Source organism: Dryobates pubescens, chromosome 3 (genome assembly GCF_014839835.1).
Source record: "Dryobates pubescens isolate bDryPub1 chromosome 3, bDryPub1.pri, whole genome shotgun sequence".
Classification (NCBI taxonomy): Eukaryota; Metazoa; Chordata; class Aves; order Piciformes; family Picidae; genus Dryobates; species Dryobates pubescens.
Genome location: NC_071614.1, coordinates 19,995,800 through 20,013,176, shown reverse-complemented (window position 1 = coordinate 20,013,176; position 17,377 = coordinate 19,995,800). Strand labels below are relative to the sequence as shown.

The window sequence follows — 17,377 nt, the reverse complement described above, 5'->3', positions numbered from 1 at the left end:
GGGAGTGATAGAACTGGGGGGAATGGAGCAGAACTAGAAATGGGTAGATTCAGATTGGATGTGAGGAAGGGATGTTTGGATGAGCTGGGCAGGAGAATTTGCTCCTCTATGTCTTTCTTTAAGCTTTTTAGCTTCCATTCACCCAAGTTCCTTCTCAGTGCCTGAATCCAAGTGTCCAAATCATTTGTGCAATTGTGGAGGTTTAATAGATTCTCAGAATGGTTTGGGTTAGAAGGGACCTGAAAAACCACCAACTTCCAATCCCCCTGCCATAGATTTCCCATGGTTTGACTTTTTCTGGTATGTGTAGATGGAGAAGGAGGTTAGATCTAGTTCTTCACAGGGAGAGAGATTGGCCATTGGAATGGGCTGCCCAGGGAGGTGGTGGAGTCACCTTCACTGGAGGTGTTTAAGAAGAGACTGGATAGGGTGCTTGGTGCCATGGTTGAGTTGCTTAGATGGTATTGGATGATAGGTTGGACTTGGTGATCTTGAAGGTCTTTTCCAACCTGGTTTATTGTATTGTATTGTATTGTATTGTATTGTATTCTATTCTATTCTATTCTGTTCCGTTCCGTTCCGTTCCATTCCATTCCATTCCATTCCATTCCATTCCATTCCATTCCATCTCACTGAATTGTCTGCTGCTTTGTCTTCCTACAGAGAAAGGGGATGGCCTGTGCCAGAGGCTGACTGCTCCCTGCCAATCCCTGGTGCCCCAGAGACCCTGGGCACAGGACGAGTGGGAGATCCCCCGGGAGTCCCTGAAGCTTGTGAAGAAACTTGGCAGTGGGCAGTTTGGGGAAGTGTGGATGGGTAAGTACAATTCTCCCCATTCCAGGCAAAAAGGCAAAACCAAACCAGGAGCAGAGCTGCTGTTTCCCTGAGACAGGGCTAGGCTGGGTGGGGGGATTCTGAAGTATTAACGTACTTCTAGGTACTCACACAGCAGCAGGTGCCATCCTCCAGGCTATGTGGGCACAGGGCGTGAGTTTCATAAGCTAAATGCATGTGGGAGGTGTGGAAGTAACTGTAGAATCATAGAATGGCCTAGCTTGGAAAGGACCTCAGAGATCATCTCCTCCAACCTCTCCGCCATGGGCAGGGATGTCTCACAACCAGACTTGGCTGCTCAAGGCTTCATCCAGCCTGGCCTTAAATACCCCCAGGGAGGAGGCAGCCACAACCTTCCTGGGCAACATATTCCAAAGTCTCAGCACCCCTGTACTGAGGAACTTCTTCCTAAGATCCAGACTGAACCTACTCTCCCTTATCTTAAAACCATTCCCCCTTGTCCTGTTGCTAGACATCCTTATGAAGAGTCCTGCTCCAGCCTTCCTGTAGGATCCCTTCAGGTGTTGGAATATATCATCTCCTGAGACAGGCTCTCATTCTTCCTGGGAATCCTGGGCATGGTTAGAATAGAATAGAATAGAATAGAATAGAATAGAATAGAATAGAATAGAATAGAATAGAATAGAATAGAATTGACCAGGTTAGAAAAGACCTTTGAGATCATCGAGTGCAACCTATCACCCAACACCATCTCATCAACTAAACCATGGCACCAAGCACCCCATCCAGTCTCTTCCTAAACACCTCCAGGGATGGTGACTCCACCACCTCCCTGGGCAGCACATTCCAATGGCCAATCTCTACCTCTGTGAAGAACTTCTTCCTAACTTCCAGCCTAAACCTCCCCTGGCACAGCTTGAGACTGTGTCCTCTTGTTCTGGTGCTGGTTGCCTGGGAGAAGAGACCAACCCCCACCTGGCTACAACCTCCCTTCAGGCAGTTGTAGAGGGCAAGAAGGTCTCCGTCCTCTGAGCCTCCTCTTCCCCAGGCTAAGCAACCCCAGCTCCCTCAGCCTCTCCTCATAGGGCTGTGCTCCAAACCCCTCCCCAGCTTTGTTGCCCTTTTCTGGACACCTTCCAGCAACCCAACATCCTTCCTAAATCCTAAGATACACACAGTACCTGGATGACACTACCCCACTTTTTCTGCTTCCCTGCTCCACTTTATAACCCAGACCTCAATCCCTTGCACTTCCCTGCCCACTGCTGCTCAGAGGGAGAGGATGTGGGGCGAGCTCAGCTTTCTTTGCTGTCCTCTTTGTGGTTGCCTCTTGCCTTGGCAATTGAGATTGTGGACAGGACCAGACTGTGGCAGCATCCTGACTGCATAGTCCTGGCTTTTTCAATTGCATCTGGATTATTGGAGAACTCAGCTGGTGGGAGACTCCAGAGCTTTCACCCACAAAGAGCCTTGCAAGGCCGGGATGACCACATGAGGATGTGCTCACTGCATGAGTGTCCATCCCCCAGGGCAAGGATGATCCCTAATGAAGCCAGATGGAGTCACAGTTGTGCCATGCCTCTCCCTTCCCTCACACCTGCTGGCTGCTCAGTGCCCACTGGCATTTAGATTGACCATGCATTTCTTTCTGAGAGATTGAAAGCTGTGGCTGGGGTTTTCTGTTCCCTGACCCAAAAGCTCTTCTGCTCCTAATAGAGAGAGCCCATAGAGAGGTCACATTTCCTCAGTTCATCATTATCCATCTCTCTGCAGGCTATTACAAGAACAACATCAAGGTGGCTGTGAAGACCATGAAGGAGGGCAGTATGGATCCTGAGGCTTTCTTGGCAGAAGCCAACTTGATGAAGAGGCTCCAGCATAACAAGCTAGTCCGGCTCTATGCAGTGGTCACCAAGCAGCCAATCTACATTGTGACAGAGTACATGGCCAATGGTAAACATCCTCACTGAGATTTTTGTTGGGTTCCCACAAAATCAGGTCAACAGCCCCCTGGTACCCCCATACACAAAGAGGAGTGGGGAGGAGGACAGTGTACCACATCTGTAAGCAGAAAAGCTAAGTGAGTAACTGCATCCAGTTCTGGAGCCCCTGCTACAGGAAGGATCTGGAGGTGCTGGAGTATGTCCAGACAAGGGCCATGAGGATGAGCAGAGGGCTGGAGCTCCTCTCCTATGAGGACAGACTGAAAGAGTTGGGGCTGTTCAGTCTGGAGAAGAGAAGACTCCCAGGAGACTTTCTTGTGGCCTTCCAGTATCTGAAGGGGGCTACAAGAAGGCTGGGGAGGGACTTTTTAGGGTGTCAGGGAGTGATAGGACTGGGGGGAATGGAACAAAGCTAGAAATGGGTAGATTCAGATTGGATGTTAGGAAGAAGTTCTTCCCCATGAGGGCGGTGAGACACTGGCACAGGTTGCCCAGGGAGGTGGTGGAAGCCTCATCCCTGGAGGGTTTTGCAGCCAGGCTGGATGTGGCTGTGAGCAGCCTGCTGTAGTGTGAGGGGTCCCTGGCCATGGCAGGGGGATTGGACCTGGCTGGTCCTTGAGGTCCCTTCCAACCCTGACAATTCTATGACCCAGAAGTTTGTTTGTGTGAATGGAGTTCCTGGGCAACTAAATCCTGCCTTTTGTGGTCACATATTTCAAAAGCTGCTGCACCAGATGGTGGTGCTCCCTTTGAAGAGTATTAAAAGTTCTCATCTCCACTGTTCCTACTGGAATTCTGTTTCAGGTTTCCACTCCCCTCATGGTGAAATTGAAATGATTATTTTTTGGGTTGCCCTTCTTGTCTATAAGGCTTTGAGTGGTGAATGTCAGCAAGTTTGCAAAGGGGTTGTGCAAGCTAGAGCTGGGAAATGGGCTGGGTTTGGGAACTTTCTCAGTGGAGGATGCTGCAGCAGACACTCCTCATTGTTCCTCCAACATTCCCTGGGTGCAGGTGGAATGGAATGGAATGGAATGGAATGGAATGGAATGGAATGGAATGGAATGGAATGGAATGGAATGGAATGGAGTGGAATGGAATGGAATGGAGTAGAATGGAATAGAATAAACCAGGTTGGAAAAGACCTTTGAGACCATCGAGGCCAACCTGTCACTCAACACCATCTAAAGCATGGCACCAAGTGCCTCATCCAGTCTCTTTTTAAACACCTCCAGGTTTGGTGACTCCACCACCTCCCTGGGCAGCTCATTCCAATGGCCAGTCTCTCTTTCTCTGAAGAATTTCACCAAGCCCTTCTCTGCAGGCTGCTCTCAATCCCTTCCTCTCCCAGCCTGCTTGATACCAGGGCATATCAATACAGAGAATCTCATGCTGGATTTGTTGCATATCATAGAATCATAGAATCAATAAGGTTGGAGAAGACTTCAGAGATCATCAGGTCCAACCTGTCACCCAACACCTCATGACTACTAAACCATGGCTTCAGGTGTCACATCCAATCCCTTCTTGAGCACCTTCAAGGATGGTGACTCCACCACCTCCCTGGGCAGCACATTCCAATGGCAAACAACTCCCTCTGTGAAGAACTTTCTCCTGACCTCAAGCCTAAACATCCCCTGGCACAGCTTGAGACTGTGTCCTCTTGTTCTGGTGCTGGTTGCCTGGGAGAAGAGACCAACCCCCACCTGGCTACAATCTCCCTTCAGGGAGTTGTAGAGAGCAAGAAGGTCTCCCTCCTCTGAGCCTCCTCTTCTTGAGGCTAAGCAACCCCAGCTCCCTCAGCCTCTCCTCATATATGTTCCAATAAGCAGCAGGGAAAGCAAACTACAGACTTATTCAGTGCCTCCTCTTTTGCAGGGTGTCTGCTGGATTACTTGAAAACAGAAGAAGGAAGCCAGCTGAATCTCCCCAAACTCATTGATATGTCTGCCCAGGTTAGTGAACAGCCTCTGGGAAGCTGACACAAGCCCACAATCTGTTATTGCCTCCCTGAAACTGTGGCTGGATTTGACCACCTTGGAGGCTTCTTTTCCCAAGCAAAACCAGTCTGTGATTCCCACTTCCCGCAGGTCTGACAGTGTGTAAAAGCTTTTCCTGGAGAAAAACAGCACCTCCTGGTGTGCTCTCTCAGGCTTTTCTCTCTCAGTCCTGGCGTGTCCTTAGTCCTGTCAGCAATGCTCTTCTGATCTGCCAGTCCTGGAGCAATGGGGCTTGCTTCTGCATCGGTTTAGCTTTGTTTCTTTCTTTCTTTTGGGGGGGAAGGGGTTGGTTTGGTTGGTGTTTCTTTTGGGGTTGGTTTGGTTGGTGTTTCTTTTGGGGTTGGTTTTGGTTGGTGTTTCATTTGGGTTTGGTTTGTGTTTCTTTTGGGATTGGTTTTGTTTGGTGTTTCTTTTGGGTTTGGTTTGTGTTTCTTTTGGGGTTGGTTTGTTTGGTGTTTCTTTTGGGCTTGGTTTGGTGTTTCTTTTGGGCTTGGTTTTGGTTTGTGTTTCTTTTGGGTTTGGTTGGTGTTTCTTTTGGGTTTGGTTTGTGTTTCTTTTGGGTTTGGTTGGTGTTTCTTTTGGGTTTGGTTTGTGTTTCTTTTGGGTTTGGTTGGGTTGGGTTTGCTTTGTGTTTCCTTTGGGGTTGTTTTGGGGTTTGGTTTGTGTTTCTTTTGTGTTTGTTTCGGGTTTGGTTTGTGTTTCTTTGGGGTTTGGGTTGGGCTGGGTTTGGTTTGCTTGATGTTTCTTTTGGGTTTGTTTTGGCTTTGGTTTGCTTTGGTTTGTGTTTCTTTTGGGTTTGGTTTGCTTTGGTTTGTGTTTCTTTTGGGTTTGGTTTGCATTGGTTTGTGTTTCTTTTGGGTTTGGTTTGCTTTGGTTTGTGTTTCTTTGGGGTTTGGTTTGCTTTGGTTTGTGTTTCTTTGGGGTTTGGTTTGCTTTGGTTTGTGTTTCTTTTGGGTTTGGTTTGCTTTGGTTTGTGTTTCTTTGGGGTTTGGTTTGCTTTGGTTTGTGTTTCTTTTGGGTTTGGTTTGCTTTGGTTTGTGTTTCTTTTGGGTTTGGTTTGGTTTGGGTTTGTGTTTCTTTGGGGTTTGGTTTGGGTTGGTTTGTGTTTCTTTGGGGTTTGGTTTGGGTTGGGTTTGTGTTTCTTTGGGGTTTGGTTTGGGTTTGGTTTGGTTTGCTTTGATGTTTCTTTTGGGTTTGGTTTGCTTTGGTTTGTGTTTCTTTGGGGTTTGGTTTGGGCTTGGTTTGCTTTGCTTTGATGTTTCTTTTGGGTTTGGTTTGTTTTGTGTTTCTTTAGGGGTTCTTTTGGGTTTGTTTTGCTTTGTGTTTCTTTTGGGTTTGCTTTGTGTTTCTTTTGGGTTTGCTTTGTGTTTCTTCTGGGTTTGCTTTGTGTTTCTTTTGGGTTTGCTTTGTGTTTATTTTGGATTTGCTTTGTGTTTCTTTTGGGTTTGCTTTGTGTTTCTTTTGGGTGTGGTTTGGTTTGTGTTTTTCTTGGGTTTGTTTTGTTGCTGTTGTCTGCTGGTTTGGGGAGTGGTTTTTTGGGGTGTGTCTGATTTTGTTTGTTTGTGTGTGTTTGGTTTGGTTGCTTTGCTTAGCTTTTGTTTGGTTTTTCTGCCTTGCTGAATAGGAAATAAATTTCCTTCTCTTTTTACCAAAGGGAAGAAAAAGCCCCACAAAGAGATTTTCAAGAGACTCTCAGTGGAGACACATGCTAGCTTTCAGCAGCTCTTCCATCCTTATGAACAGGCATGAAGGATGCGCATAATGGACTCTCAAATCTGAGAATGTGGCTTCCTAGGAGGGAAACAAACAACCTTTAAGCTTGGTAGGGTTGTTTGCCTCCGAGCATGGTCAGGCTGTAAATGCCAGAAGTTGCAGCTGCACCGTCCAGAAGTGCATCTAAACCCAAACAGGTCAAAGTTCCAGGCTGGAGGGGACCTCCAAATGTCATCCAGTCTGACCTCCACACAGTCAGCAGGGACATCCCCAATTAGATCAGGCTGCTCAGGGCCTCATCAAGCCTCACCTTGAGCATGTCCAGGGAAGGGACCTCAACCACCTCCCTGGGCAACTTGTTCCAGTGTTCCACCACCCTCATAGTGAAGAACTTCTTCCTGAAATCCAATCTAAATCTGCCCTTCTCTAGTTGGAAGCCATTGCCCCTTGACTTGTCACTGCAGGCCTCTGGAAACAGTCTCCATCCTTCCTGCAGCCCCCTTCAGGTACTGGCAGGCTGCTATGAGGTCTCCCTGGAGCCTCCTCTTCTCCAGGCTGAACACCCCCAGCTCCCTCAGCCTGTCCTTGTAGCAGAGCTACTCCAACCCCCTGATCATTTTTGTGGCCCTGCCCTGGAGCCTATCCATCAGGTCCATGTTCTCCTTCCTATTTGGAGGGCTCCAGACCTGCACACAGTACTCCAGGTGAGGTCTCACCAGAGCAAAGTGTCAGAATCACCTCTCTGGATCTGCTGGGATCACATCTTTTGATGCAGCCCAGGGTGTGATTTAGAACAGAACAGAACAGAACAGAATAGAATAGAATAGAATAGAATAGAATAGACCATACCAGGTTGGAAGATACCTTCAAGATCATCGAGTCCAACCTATCACCCAACACCACCTAATCAACTAAACCATGGCACCAAGCACCCTATCAAGTCTGCCTGGCCACCTTCCAGCCACTCTGACCCCAGCCTGTAGCACTGCATGGGGTTGTGGTGACCAAAGTGCAGCACCCAGCACTTGTTGAATGGCATCATGTTGGACTCTGCCCATCTGCCCAGCCTGTCAAGGTCCCTCTGCAGAGCCCTTCTACCCTCTAACACCTGCCCCCAGCTTGGTGTTGTCTACAAACATACTAATGGTGGCCTCAATCCCCTCATCCAGATCATTGATAAAGATATTGAACAGGGTGGGGCCCAGCACTGATCCCTGGGGGACACCACTAGTACCTGGCTGCCAGCTGGATGTGGCACCATTCACCACCACTCTCTGGGCTCGGCCCTCCAGCCAGTTCCTAACCCAGCACAGAGTCCTGCTGTCCAAGCCATGGGCTGACAGCTTGGTCAGGATGGTCCACAGTCATCCACACTCCAGAACCCTTGGTTTTAGTAAGAACATTACCCCAGAGACTGGCTTGATGTATTTATGTAAAAAAGGGAAGTGCTGTAGGCAGAGCAATCTGCACCCAGCTGTAGTGGCAAGGGAGATCCAGAGCAAAGCTGCTGGCCAGCATTGTAGCTAGCTTTGAGGCAAGGACAGAAGAAGCTGTCACTGCCCATGCACTTACCCAATGCAACATTATGCACTGAGCATATGGAATAACAAAGTATTTCCATGTAGGTGCCTTGAAGTACTCTGAAGAAGGCTTGGGGATCCTGTCTCTCCCAGGCATGAGAGGGGTATAGGTCTGACAACACACTAGCTGCAGGAAGCCCTGGGAGAAACTCATCTCAGAGCAGCCTCATGCACCCAGATCTCTTTGAGTTCAAGGTTGAAACCTTGAATATGATTGCATGACGTAGCCTGAAACCCACCCACTACAATGGTCAAGGACTCCTCACAGCTGGCATCATCACTAGGCTTGAGCAATTGACTGTGGATGCTACCACCCCAGGGGCACCTGGAAGCACTCACCCACCCTACACAACCCTCTTGCATCTCTCCATGCTCTTTGCAACATCCTACACCACTTTGAGGACCAGGATAGTTGCAGGCCAGGCACACACAGCAGTACAAGGTACCACCCTACAGAAGCCACCTGCAGTATGTGGGGTGGGAAGGACTTCCCCAACCCTCAAGGCAAAGTACAACTTTTTGGGGGGCCACAGCAACCTCACACAGATCTACAGGCTGGGGTCAGAGTGGCTGGAGAGCTCCCAAACAGAGAGGGACCTGGGGGTGCTGATTGATAGCCGCCTAAACATGAGCCAGCAGTGTGCCCAGGTGGCCAAGAGGGCCAATGGCATCCTGGCCTGCATCAAGAATAGTGTGGCCAGCAGGAGCAGGGAGGTCATTGTGCCCATGTACTCTGCATTGGTTAGGCCACACCTTGAGTCCTGTGTCCAGTTCTGGGCCCCTCAATTTAAGAAGGATATTGAGACTCTTGAATGTGTCCAGAGAAGGGCAACAAGGCTGGGGAGAGGCCTCAAGCACAGCCCTGTGAGGAGAGGCTGAGGGAGCTGGGGTTGCTTAGCCTGGAGGAGGCTCAGGGGAGACCTCATTGCTCTCTACAACTACCTGAAGGGAGGTTGTAGCCAGGAAGGGGTTGGTCTCTTCTCCCAGGCACCCAGCACCAGAACAAGAGGACACAGTCTCAAGCTGTGCCAGGTGAGATTTAGGCTGGAGGTGAGGAGAAAGTTCTTCACTGAGAGAGTCATTTGCCATTGGAATGTGCTGCCCAGGAAGGTGGTAGAGTCACCATCCCTGGAGGTGTTCAGGAAGGGATTGGATGTGGCACTTGGTGCCATGGTTTAGCTATGAGGTCTGTGATGACAGGTTGGACTTGATGATCTCTGAGTTCTCTTCCAACCTTGGTGATTCTGTGATACTGTGATACTGTAACTTTCACCATTCACCCTCCCAGCCAGGTACCACCTCCCCAGAGCAGGGATTCAAGCTCTCCCTGGGTGTTTCTGGGAGCAGGACAGCCTCTGGAGCTCTTTTGCAATCTGTCCATCTGTGGTGTCAGGATGACATCGCAGCCCAGCAGGCACCCAGCCCTCTCGAGCACAGTTTTGAATCCAGCAGCATCCACTGGAGCTAAAATTAGAACCCTCTGGGCCAATGCTCTCGATCCTGTGGTCAGTCTCTTGGGTGCAAGCTCAAAAGCATGCTGGGCTGGAATGGGCCCCATCACTGGGTACTATCTCATTAACATCAGGACAGGAAATTACATCAATTCTTCCATTTTCCACTGCATCAAACAGCACTTGCTCTGAAGGGCTGTTGACACAAGTCAGAAATGCAGTGTTGGAAAGTATGTGTTAGTATCCTGTTTGAAACCACAAGTAAGTCAAGATGCTGATGTGAATCTGCATGGAGTGGAAATTTGCTCTGCCCTCACCCACAGGCCTATAAAAGCTTCAATAGGTACTAACATTATTGGCAGGGATTGCAAGTATTGACTCACCCTCCTGCTAAATGCCTGACCCAAATCTGAGGCTCAGCTCAGAGAGGAACTTTGAGATCTCTTCTCTGTCTCCCTGCATCCAGCAATAAAAGACTGCTGATGTCATTCATTGAGGCTTGTCACACACCAAGCACCTCCCCAGGTGCAAAAGGGAGCTGAACTTTGCAAGGGCATCTTGGGAGCAAGAGCCTCCCAAAGCAAAGTTTGGAGGTGGCTGAAAGAATAGAATAGAATAGAATAGAATAGAATAGAATAGAATAGAATAGAATAGAATAGAATAGAATAGAATAGAATTAACCAGGTTGGAAAAGACCTTTGAGATCATCAAGTCCAACCTATCACCCAACACCATCTCATCAATTAAACCATGGAACCAAGCACCCCATCCAGTCTCTTCCTAAACACCTCCAGGGATGGTGACTCCACCACCTCCCTGGGCAGCACATTCCAATGGCCAATCTCTCTTTCTGGGAAGAACTTCTTCCTAACATCCAGCCTAAACCTCTCCTGGTGCAGCTTGAGACTGTGTCCTCTTGTTCTGGTGCTGGTTGCCTGGGAGAAGAGACCAACCCCCACCTGGCTACAACCTCCCTTCAGGGAGTTGTAGACATCAAGAAGGTCTCCCCTGAGCCACCTCCTCTTCAGGCTAAGCAACCCCAGCTCTCTCAGCCTCTCCTCACAGGGCTGTGCTCCAGACCCCTCCCCAGCTTTGCTGCCCTTCTCTGGACACATTCCAGCAACTCAACATCTTTCCTAACCTAGGGGCCCAGAACTGGACATAGTACAAAGGCAGCACATGTTCAGAGCAAAGGATTTGTCCACAGATGTACTCTCCATCCCAGTCATATTTCTATGAGGATCTGGGTCTTCTGCTCTAATGCATCCTGTGGATGTCAGAGAGGGGAGCTGTGTTGTGTCCTGGGTCCTAGTCTGAATCAAGCATAGGAAAAGAAAACACCAATCTCTTGTTATGTTGTGGAGGGATCTCTGCCCTGTCCCAAAGAAGGTCAGTGAGGGAGAGCACAGGAGGTTGCTGCAAAACCTTTAGTTGTTTTCCTAGACCAGATTGGATGTGAGGAAGAAGTTGTTCCCCATGAGGGTGGTGAGACACTGGCACAGGTTGCCCAGGGAGGTGGTGGAAGCCTCATCCCTGAAGGTTTTTCAGGTCAGGCTGGATGTGGCTGTGAGCAACCTGCTGTAGTGTGAGGAGTCCCTGCCCATGGCAGGGGGGTTGGAACTGGCTGCTCCTTGAGGTCCCTTCCAACCCTGACAATTCTATGACTCTATGACCTGGACTCTGCTCCTGTATCTGAAGTATGGGCAAGTCCTTTGATGACTTTTTTCCCCTTTTTGAATTCACATATTTGATCTGGAGTGTTTGTGACTGAAATCTCAACTAGAGAGGAGAGTCTTGTGGCAGAAACTGTGAATGCATTGATGAGGTTGCAGCTTGCCTTCAACCTTCTGCATCTCATTGCAGACACGACTCAGCACTGCCACTTCTGAGCAAAACAGAGAATGAAGCTTCTGTTCTGCTTGGCTCACCTGCTTAAAGCTTTTGGTGTCTGGGTGGATGCTGGTAGAGCTGAACATATGAGCACATACATGGGCAAGCAATGTATGTATGTATGTATGTCTCTGTCCTCCTGTTTGTCTATCTGGCCATCCATCCACAGTGCATGGACCATAGAATCATAGAACTATAGAGTGGTTTGGTTTGGAAGGGACCTTTGAAAGCCATCCAGTCCACCCCACCCCCTGCAGTAAATAGAATCATAGAAACAATAAGGTTGGAAGAGACCTCAAAGATCATCAAGTCCAACCTGTCACCCAACACCTCATGACTACTAAACCATGGCACCAAGTGCCACGTCCAGTCCCCTCTGGAACACCTCCAGGGATGGTGACTCCACCACCTCCCTGGGCAGCACATTCCAATGGCCAATAACTCTCTCTCTGAAGAACTTTCTCCTCACCTCCAGCCTAAACTTCCTCTGGTGCAGCTTGAGACTGTGTCCTCTTGTTCTGGTGCTGGTTGCCTGGGAGAAGAGACCAACCCCCTCCTGGCTACAACCTCCCTTCAGAGAATTGTAGAGAGGTCTTCCCTGAGCCTCCTCTTCTGCAGGCTAAGCAACCCCAGCTCCCTCAGCCTCTCCTCACAGGGCTGTGCTTGAGGCCTCTCCCCAGTCTCATTGCCCTCTCTGGACACCTTCAACTAGACCAGGTTGTTCTGAGCACCATTCAACCTCACCTTGAATGTTTCCCTCATTCATGTCCACACACATGGAGGCATGTAACTCTCTCTGCATGCTGGGCTTCTGTAAAGGTGGGTGAGATGCAGCCAAGCTGGTTTCTTGTCATGAGGAGGCAAGTGATGGAGATGGGCTCTTCCTCCTCTCTTAGGTGGCAGAGGGAATGGCATACATCGAGCGCATGAACTCCATCCACCGTGACTTGAGAGCTGCCAATATCCTCGTCTCAGAGACTCTCTGCTGCAAAATTGCTGATTTTGGCCTGGCCAGGATCATTGAGAATGAGTACTTGGCACAAGAAGGTTGGTGTCATTCCCAGCATTGCCTCCCCAACACCTTTCCCATATCTCTAATCCTCCTGCTGTGCAGGCGTGCCGAGACCTGGGGTGTCCAAGGGCTGGGCTGGGCCCAGGCACAGAGCATGGTGGCTGATGGCATGAAACCAGAGCCCCCTTGCTGCTGCAGTCAGCACCCAGGAAGCAGGCAGAGCAAGCAGGAGAGCCAAATATGGGGTCCTAGGAGAGACAGCAGAACCTGGGGACAATAAAGGACAAGTGAGGTTTGCAGAGGAAACAGGAGAAATGTCTCTTGGTCCTGTTTGGAGAAGTCTGCTGAGTCTCAGGTTGTGTTTCTGAACATGAGGGAAAACTTTCCTGAGGGTGACAGAGCTTGGGACCAGGCTGCCCAGAAAGTCTGTGGAGTCTCCTTCTCTGGAGAGATTCCAAACCTGCTTGGACATGATCCTGGGCAACCTGCTCTGACTGACGCTTCTTTAGCAGCGGGATTGGATTTGATGATCTCCAGAGGTCACTTCCAACCCTAACCACTCCATGGTTCAGTGATTATGTTATTGGAGAAAGCTGACCTCAGTGAATGAAACTTGCTGCCTGTGCCTGTGTTTTCACAGTGAGTCAGTCCAAAGGGAAGGAAATAGCAGTGTCACTCAGTCATCACACTGCAGAGGGGAGCTGGAGCCACCAATCTGGACAGCTGCTCTCAGGGCAGGCTGCTCTCAAAGCCTGTATTGACATTGAGAATTACAGAATCACAGAAACATTCAGGTTGGAAGAGACCTTCAGGATCACCAAGTCCAACCAATAACCCTGCTTTGCAAGGTTCACCCCTGAACCATATCCCCAAGCACCACATCCAAACCACCTTTAAACACACCCGGGCTGGGTGACTCCACCACCTCCCTGGGCAGCACATTCCAATCCCTGACCACTCTTGCCCTGAAAAAATGTTCCCTAATGTCCAGTCTAAACCTAACCAGTTGTATCTTGAGACCATTCCCTCTTGTTCTGTCATCACTAATTACCTGTGAGAAGAGACCAGCAGCATCCTCTCCACAAAGCCCTTTCAGGTAGTTGCAGAGAGCAATGAGGTCTCCCCTCAGCCTCCTCTTTTCCAAACTAGCCATCCCCAGCTCCCTCAGTCTCTCCTCATCAGATTTATTCTCCAGGCCCTCCACAGCTTCGTTGCCTTCCTCTGCACTCACTCCAGCACCTCCACATCTCTGTTTGTTGAGGTGTCCAAACCTGGACACAGTACTCAAGGTGTGACCTCACCAGAGCTGAGTAGAAGGGGACAATCACTTCCCTGCTGCTGCTGGACACAGCATTTCTGATCCCAGCCAGGATGCCCTTGGCTTTCTTGGCCACCTCGGCACACGGCTGGCTCATATTCAGCTGCTTGTCCATTATCACCCCCAGGTCCCTTTCAGCCAGATAGCTTTCCAGCCACACTGCCCCAGGCCTGTAGCATTGCTTGGGGTTGTTGTGACCCAAGTGCAGGACCTGGCCCTTGGCCTTGTTGAACCCCAGGAGATGCTTGCACCCTCATATGCTATTTCCCTTCATTTCCTCCGGACAGGTGCCAAATTCCCCATCAAATGGACAGCCCCAGAGGCCATCAACTTTGGAGTTTTCACCATCAAGTCTGATGTGTGGTCTTTTGGAATCCTCCTGACAGAAATCATAACCTACGGCAGGATCCCTTACCCAGGTACGCACGCAGGAGGAGCGGGAACTGGCTTCAAGGCCACCCTGTGCTGCTTCCCCCTTGGAGGCACACAGCCAAGCGTGCACATGTGTGCCCAGACACCTCCCCAACACATGTCTTCATGCTGGGTTTCTTTTCCTAGGCTCCCATGAGCCCCAGTTCTACCTGTGCTAGGCAAAGCCTGTGGAGGGAAGTCAGGGAGGGGACAGAGGGATGGAGCAGGGAGCACAGTCCTGAAGGAGGGATGTTTCCAGATGTGGCTCGGGATCTCAGTCCTTTATGCTCCTTCTGCTCTGGCTGGGTGTTGAGCTACTGGCATCACTGAGCTTCACCCCCAGGGTGCTGAATAACTCAGATTCACAGAATCACAGAAATGTTGGGGTTAGAACAAACCCTCAGGATCACCAAGTCCAGCCCAAAGCCCTACTCTACCAGGTTCATCTCTAAACCATATCCCCAAGCACCACATCCAAGCCACCTTTAAACACATCCAGGCTTGGTGACTCCACTACCTCCCTGGGCAGCACATTCCAATGCCTGCCCACTCTTGCCCTGAAAAAATGTTTCCTAGTGTCCAGTATAAACCTAACCAGTTGTATCTTGAGGCCATTCCCTCTTCTTCTATCATCACTAATTACCTGTGAGAAGAGAACAGCACCAGGCTCTCCATAGCTTTGAAACCCATCCAGGAAGAGGCACTCCACCACTGCCCTGGGCAGTCTGGGCCAGGCCTTGGCAACCCCCAAGGGGAAGAAATTGTTCTTCATGTCCAACCTAAACCTCCCCTGGCACAACTTGAGGCTGTGTCCTCTTGCCCTAGCACTTTTAGTTCCTTGGGAGAAAAGACCAACCCCACCTGGCTCCAGCCTCCCTTCAGGGAGTTGTAGAGAGCCAGAAGGGCTTCCCTCAGCCTCCTCTTCTCCAGGCTAAGCAATGCCAGCTCCCTCAGCTGCTCCTCACAGCCCATGTGCTCCAGACCCTTCCCCAGCTTTGCTGCCCTTCTCTGGCCACACTCCAGCACCTCAAGGGTCTTGGAGTGAGGGGCCCAAACCTGACCCCAAGACTCACAGTGCAGCCTGGTTGTGTGTGCTGGCTGCCTGCCAACACACCAGCCGTGCTGTGGGGACTCCTCCAGCAGGAAGGCTGCTGCAGGTCTCACTCTCACTCCTGCTGGCCTCTTGTTTTTCTCTCCCTCCAGGGATGACCAACCCCGAGGTGATTCGCAACCTGGAGCGGGGCTACCGCATGCCCTGCCCGGACCTGTGTCCCCTCGAGCTGTACAACATCATCCTGAAGTGCTGGAGGAGCAAGCCCGAGGATCGCCCCACCTTTGAGTACCTGCAGTCTGTCCTGGAGGACTTCTACACCGCCACAGAGAAGCAGTACGAGCCGGAGCCTCAGCACTGAGCCCACCCCCGGCCCCCTCTCCCCTGGGGGCAGAGCTGGAGGTCAGCGCCGCTCAGCCGTGGCTCCGTTCAGACCTTCCTCTCCTGTGCCACAGCGATGCCTTTAGGGACCGGGAAGGAGGAGAGGCGTGAGGGTGCTGCGTGTTGCCAGCTCTGTGGTTATCGTGGGGACTATGAGGGGGCTGAGAGCTGGCACAGCTCCATCCTCATCCACCTTGGAGTTCTGTACCCACTTCACAGCCATCATGAGGAGCAGCAAGCTCCTTCGTGACCCACCTGGACACAGCGAAGCTGCTCCAGCCCCGCGGCTGCAGCCCCAGGAAGAAGGGGCAATGGCTGAGGCTGAGGTGGTGGCACGAGGGTGCACAATCTCCCTCCCCATTCTGATGCCTCTGCTGGCAATACTGCACCTCCCTTCATGCCACATGTTGGGGTGGCAACATGTCCTGTCTGCACCTCCTTGGGCCACACCAGTCCCACAAGCTGTGGAGCAGCCTCTCCAGGAGGTGCCATTTCGCTGCCCCAAGTCAACAATAAAGAACTGGAAATGGCCATTTCCTGCTTCTTTATTCAGGCTGCTCAGGGTGAGAAGAGGCTCTTGTGCTTCCTTTCCCCATTTCCAGCCCATGCAGGAGAAGGGGGGAGGTCATGGAGCTCCCCTATTATGACAGGACAAGGGCTGCTGGTTTTAAACTGAAAGAGGGGAGACTCAGACTAGGTAGAAGGAAGAAATGGTTTGCTCTAAGGGTGGTGAGACACCAGCACAGGGCTGCTGGTTTTAAACTGAAAAAGGGGAGACTCAGACTAGATAGAAGGAAGAAATGGTTTGCTCTAAGGGTGGTGAGACATCAGCACAGGGCTGCTGGTTTTAAACTGAAAGAGGGGAGACTCAGACTAGATAGAGGGAAGAAATGGTTTGCTCTAAGGGTGGCGAGACATCAGCACAGGGCTGCTGGTTTTAAACTGAAAGAGGGGAGACTCAGACTAGATAGAAGGAAGAAATGGTTTGCTCTAAGAGTGGTGAGACGTCAGCACAGGTTGCTCAGAGAGGTGGTGGATGCCTCATCCCTGGAACCATTCCAGGGCAGGTTAGATGGGGCTCTGAGCAACCTGCCCTACTTGAAGATGGTCCTGCTCATTGCTGGTAGGTTAATCTAGATGCTCTGTAAAGGTCTTTTCCAACCCAGTCTATGGTTGCATGCTTGTATGAGCTCTCTCACCGAAAGGCAGCTGGTTGAAGCAGAAGTGCACAAACAACGCAGCAAACAGAACTCCTCGAGCTCTTAGAGCTGCAGAGGTGTATCAAAAGCAAAGGAAGCCTCATTTTCAGCCTTTGTCCTCCAAGCCCTTGCTTTGCACACTGCAGATAGCAAGGACCACAGGAAGAAAGGCTGTGAGAGCTGGGTTTGTTCAGCCTCGAGAAGAGGAGGCTTAGGGGACACCTTATTGCCATGGACCAGCGCACAAAGGGTGCCTGCTCGCTGCAGGGCGGCGGGACTAGAGATACTCTTTGTCAGTCTCGTCCCACCTAAACCTTTCCGTGCTTCTGTGCCCGGAGGCAGAAGGGCTTTTCGTAGTGTGGCCACGAGATGTCCCTCCATCCCCGCGAATCTACGTGGCTTCTGCCAGCCGGCGGACGGGGTGGGGGGATGGGGAATGAAAGGTTTATTTATAGAGATAAATACCTCCGAAATAAAATCTACCCTGCTTGCTTTACAGACAGCTCCGCTGCACAAGTTCCTGCTGCAGCATCCGTGCATCACGCCAGCCCCAGGGGGGGTCCCACGCCACAGCCAGCACCAGGAGGGTTCAAAAGTGTCTCAAGAAGGATATCGAGACACTTGAACGTGTCCAGA

General features: G+C 50.6%; 1 protein-coding gene across 1 annotated transcript in view; it reads left to right on the top strand.

Annotated features, from left to right (window-relative positions):
* Positions 1-15,522, top strand: part of BLK (BLK proto-oncogene, Src family tyrosine kinase) — a 39,512-nt gene extending 23,990 nt beyond the window's left edge. The window contains exons 8-13 of the mRNA XM_054180151.1: positions 664-816; positions 2,569-2,748; positions 4,614-4,690; positions 12,266-12,416; positions 13,987-14,118; positions 15,314-15,522. Coding sequence (XP_054036126.1) covers positions 664-816; positions 2,569-2,748; positions 4,614-4,690; positions 12,266-12,416; positions 13,987-14,118; positions 15,314-15,522 — 902 coding nt within the window. The remainder of the gene's footprint in view (positions 1-663; positions 817-2,568; positions 2,749-4,613; positions 4,691-12,265; positions 12,417-13,986; positions 14,119-15,313) is intronic.
* The last annotated feature ends 1,855 nt before the right edge of the window (positions 15,523-17,377 follow it).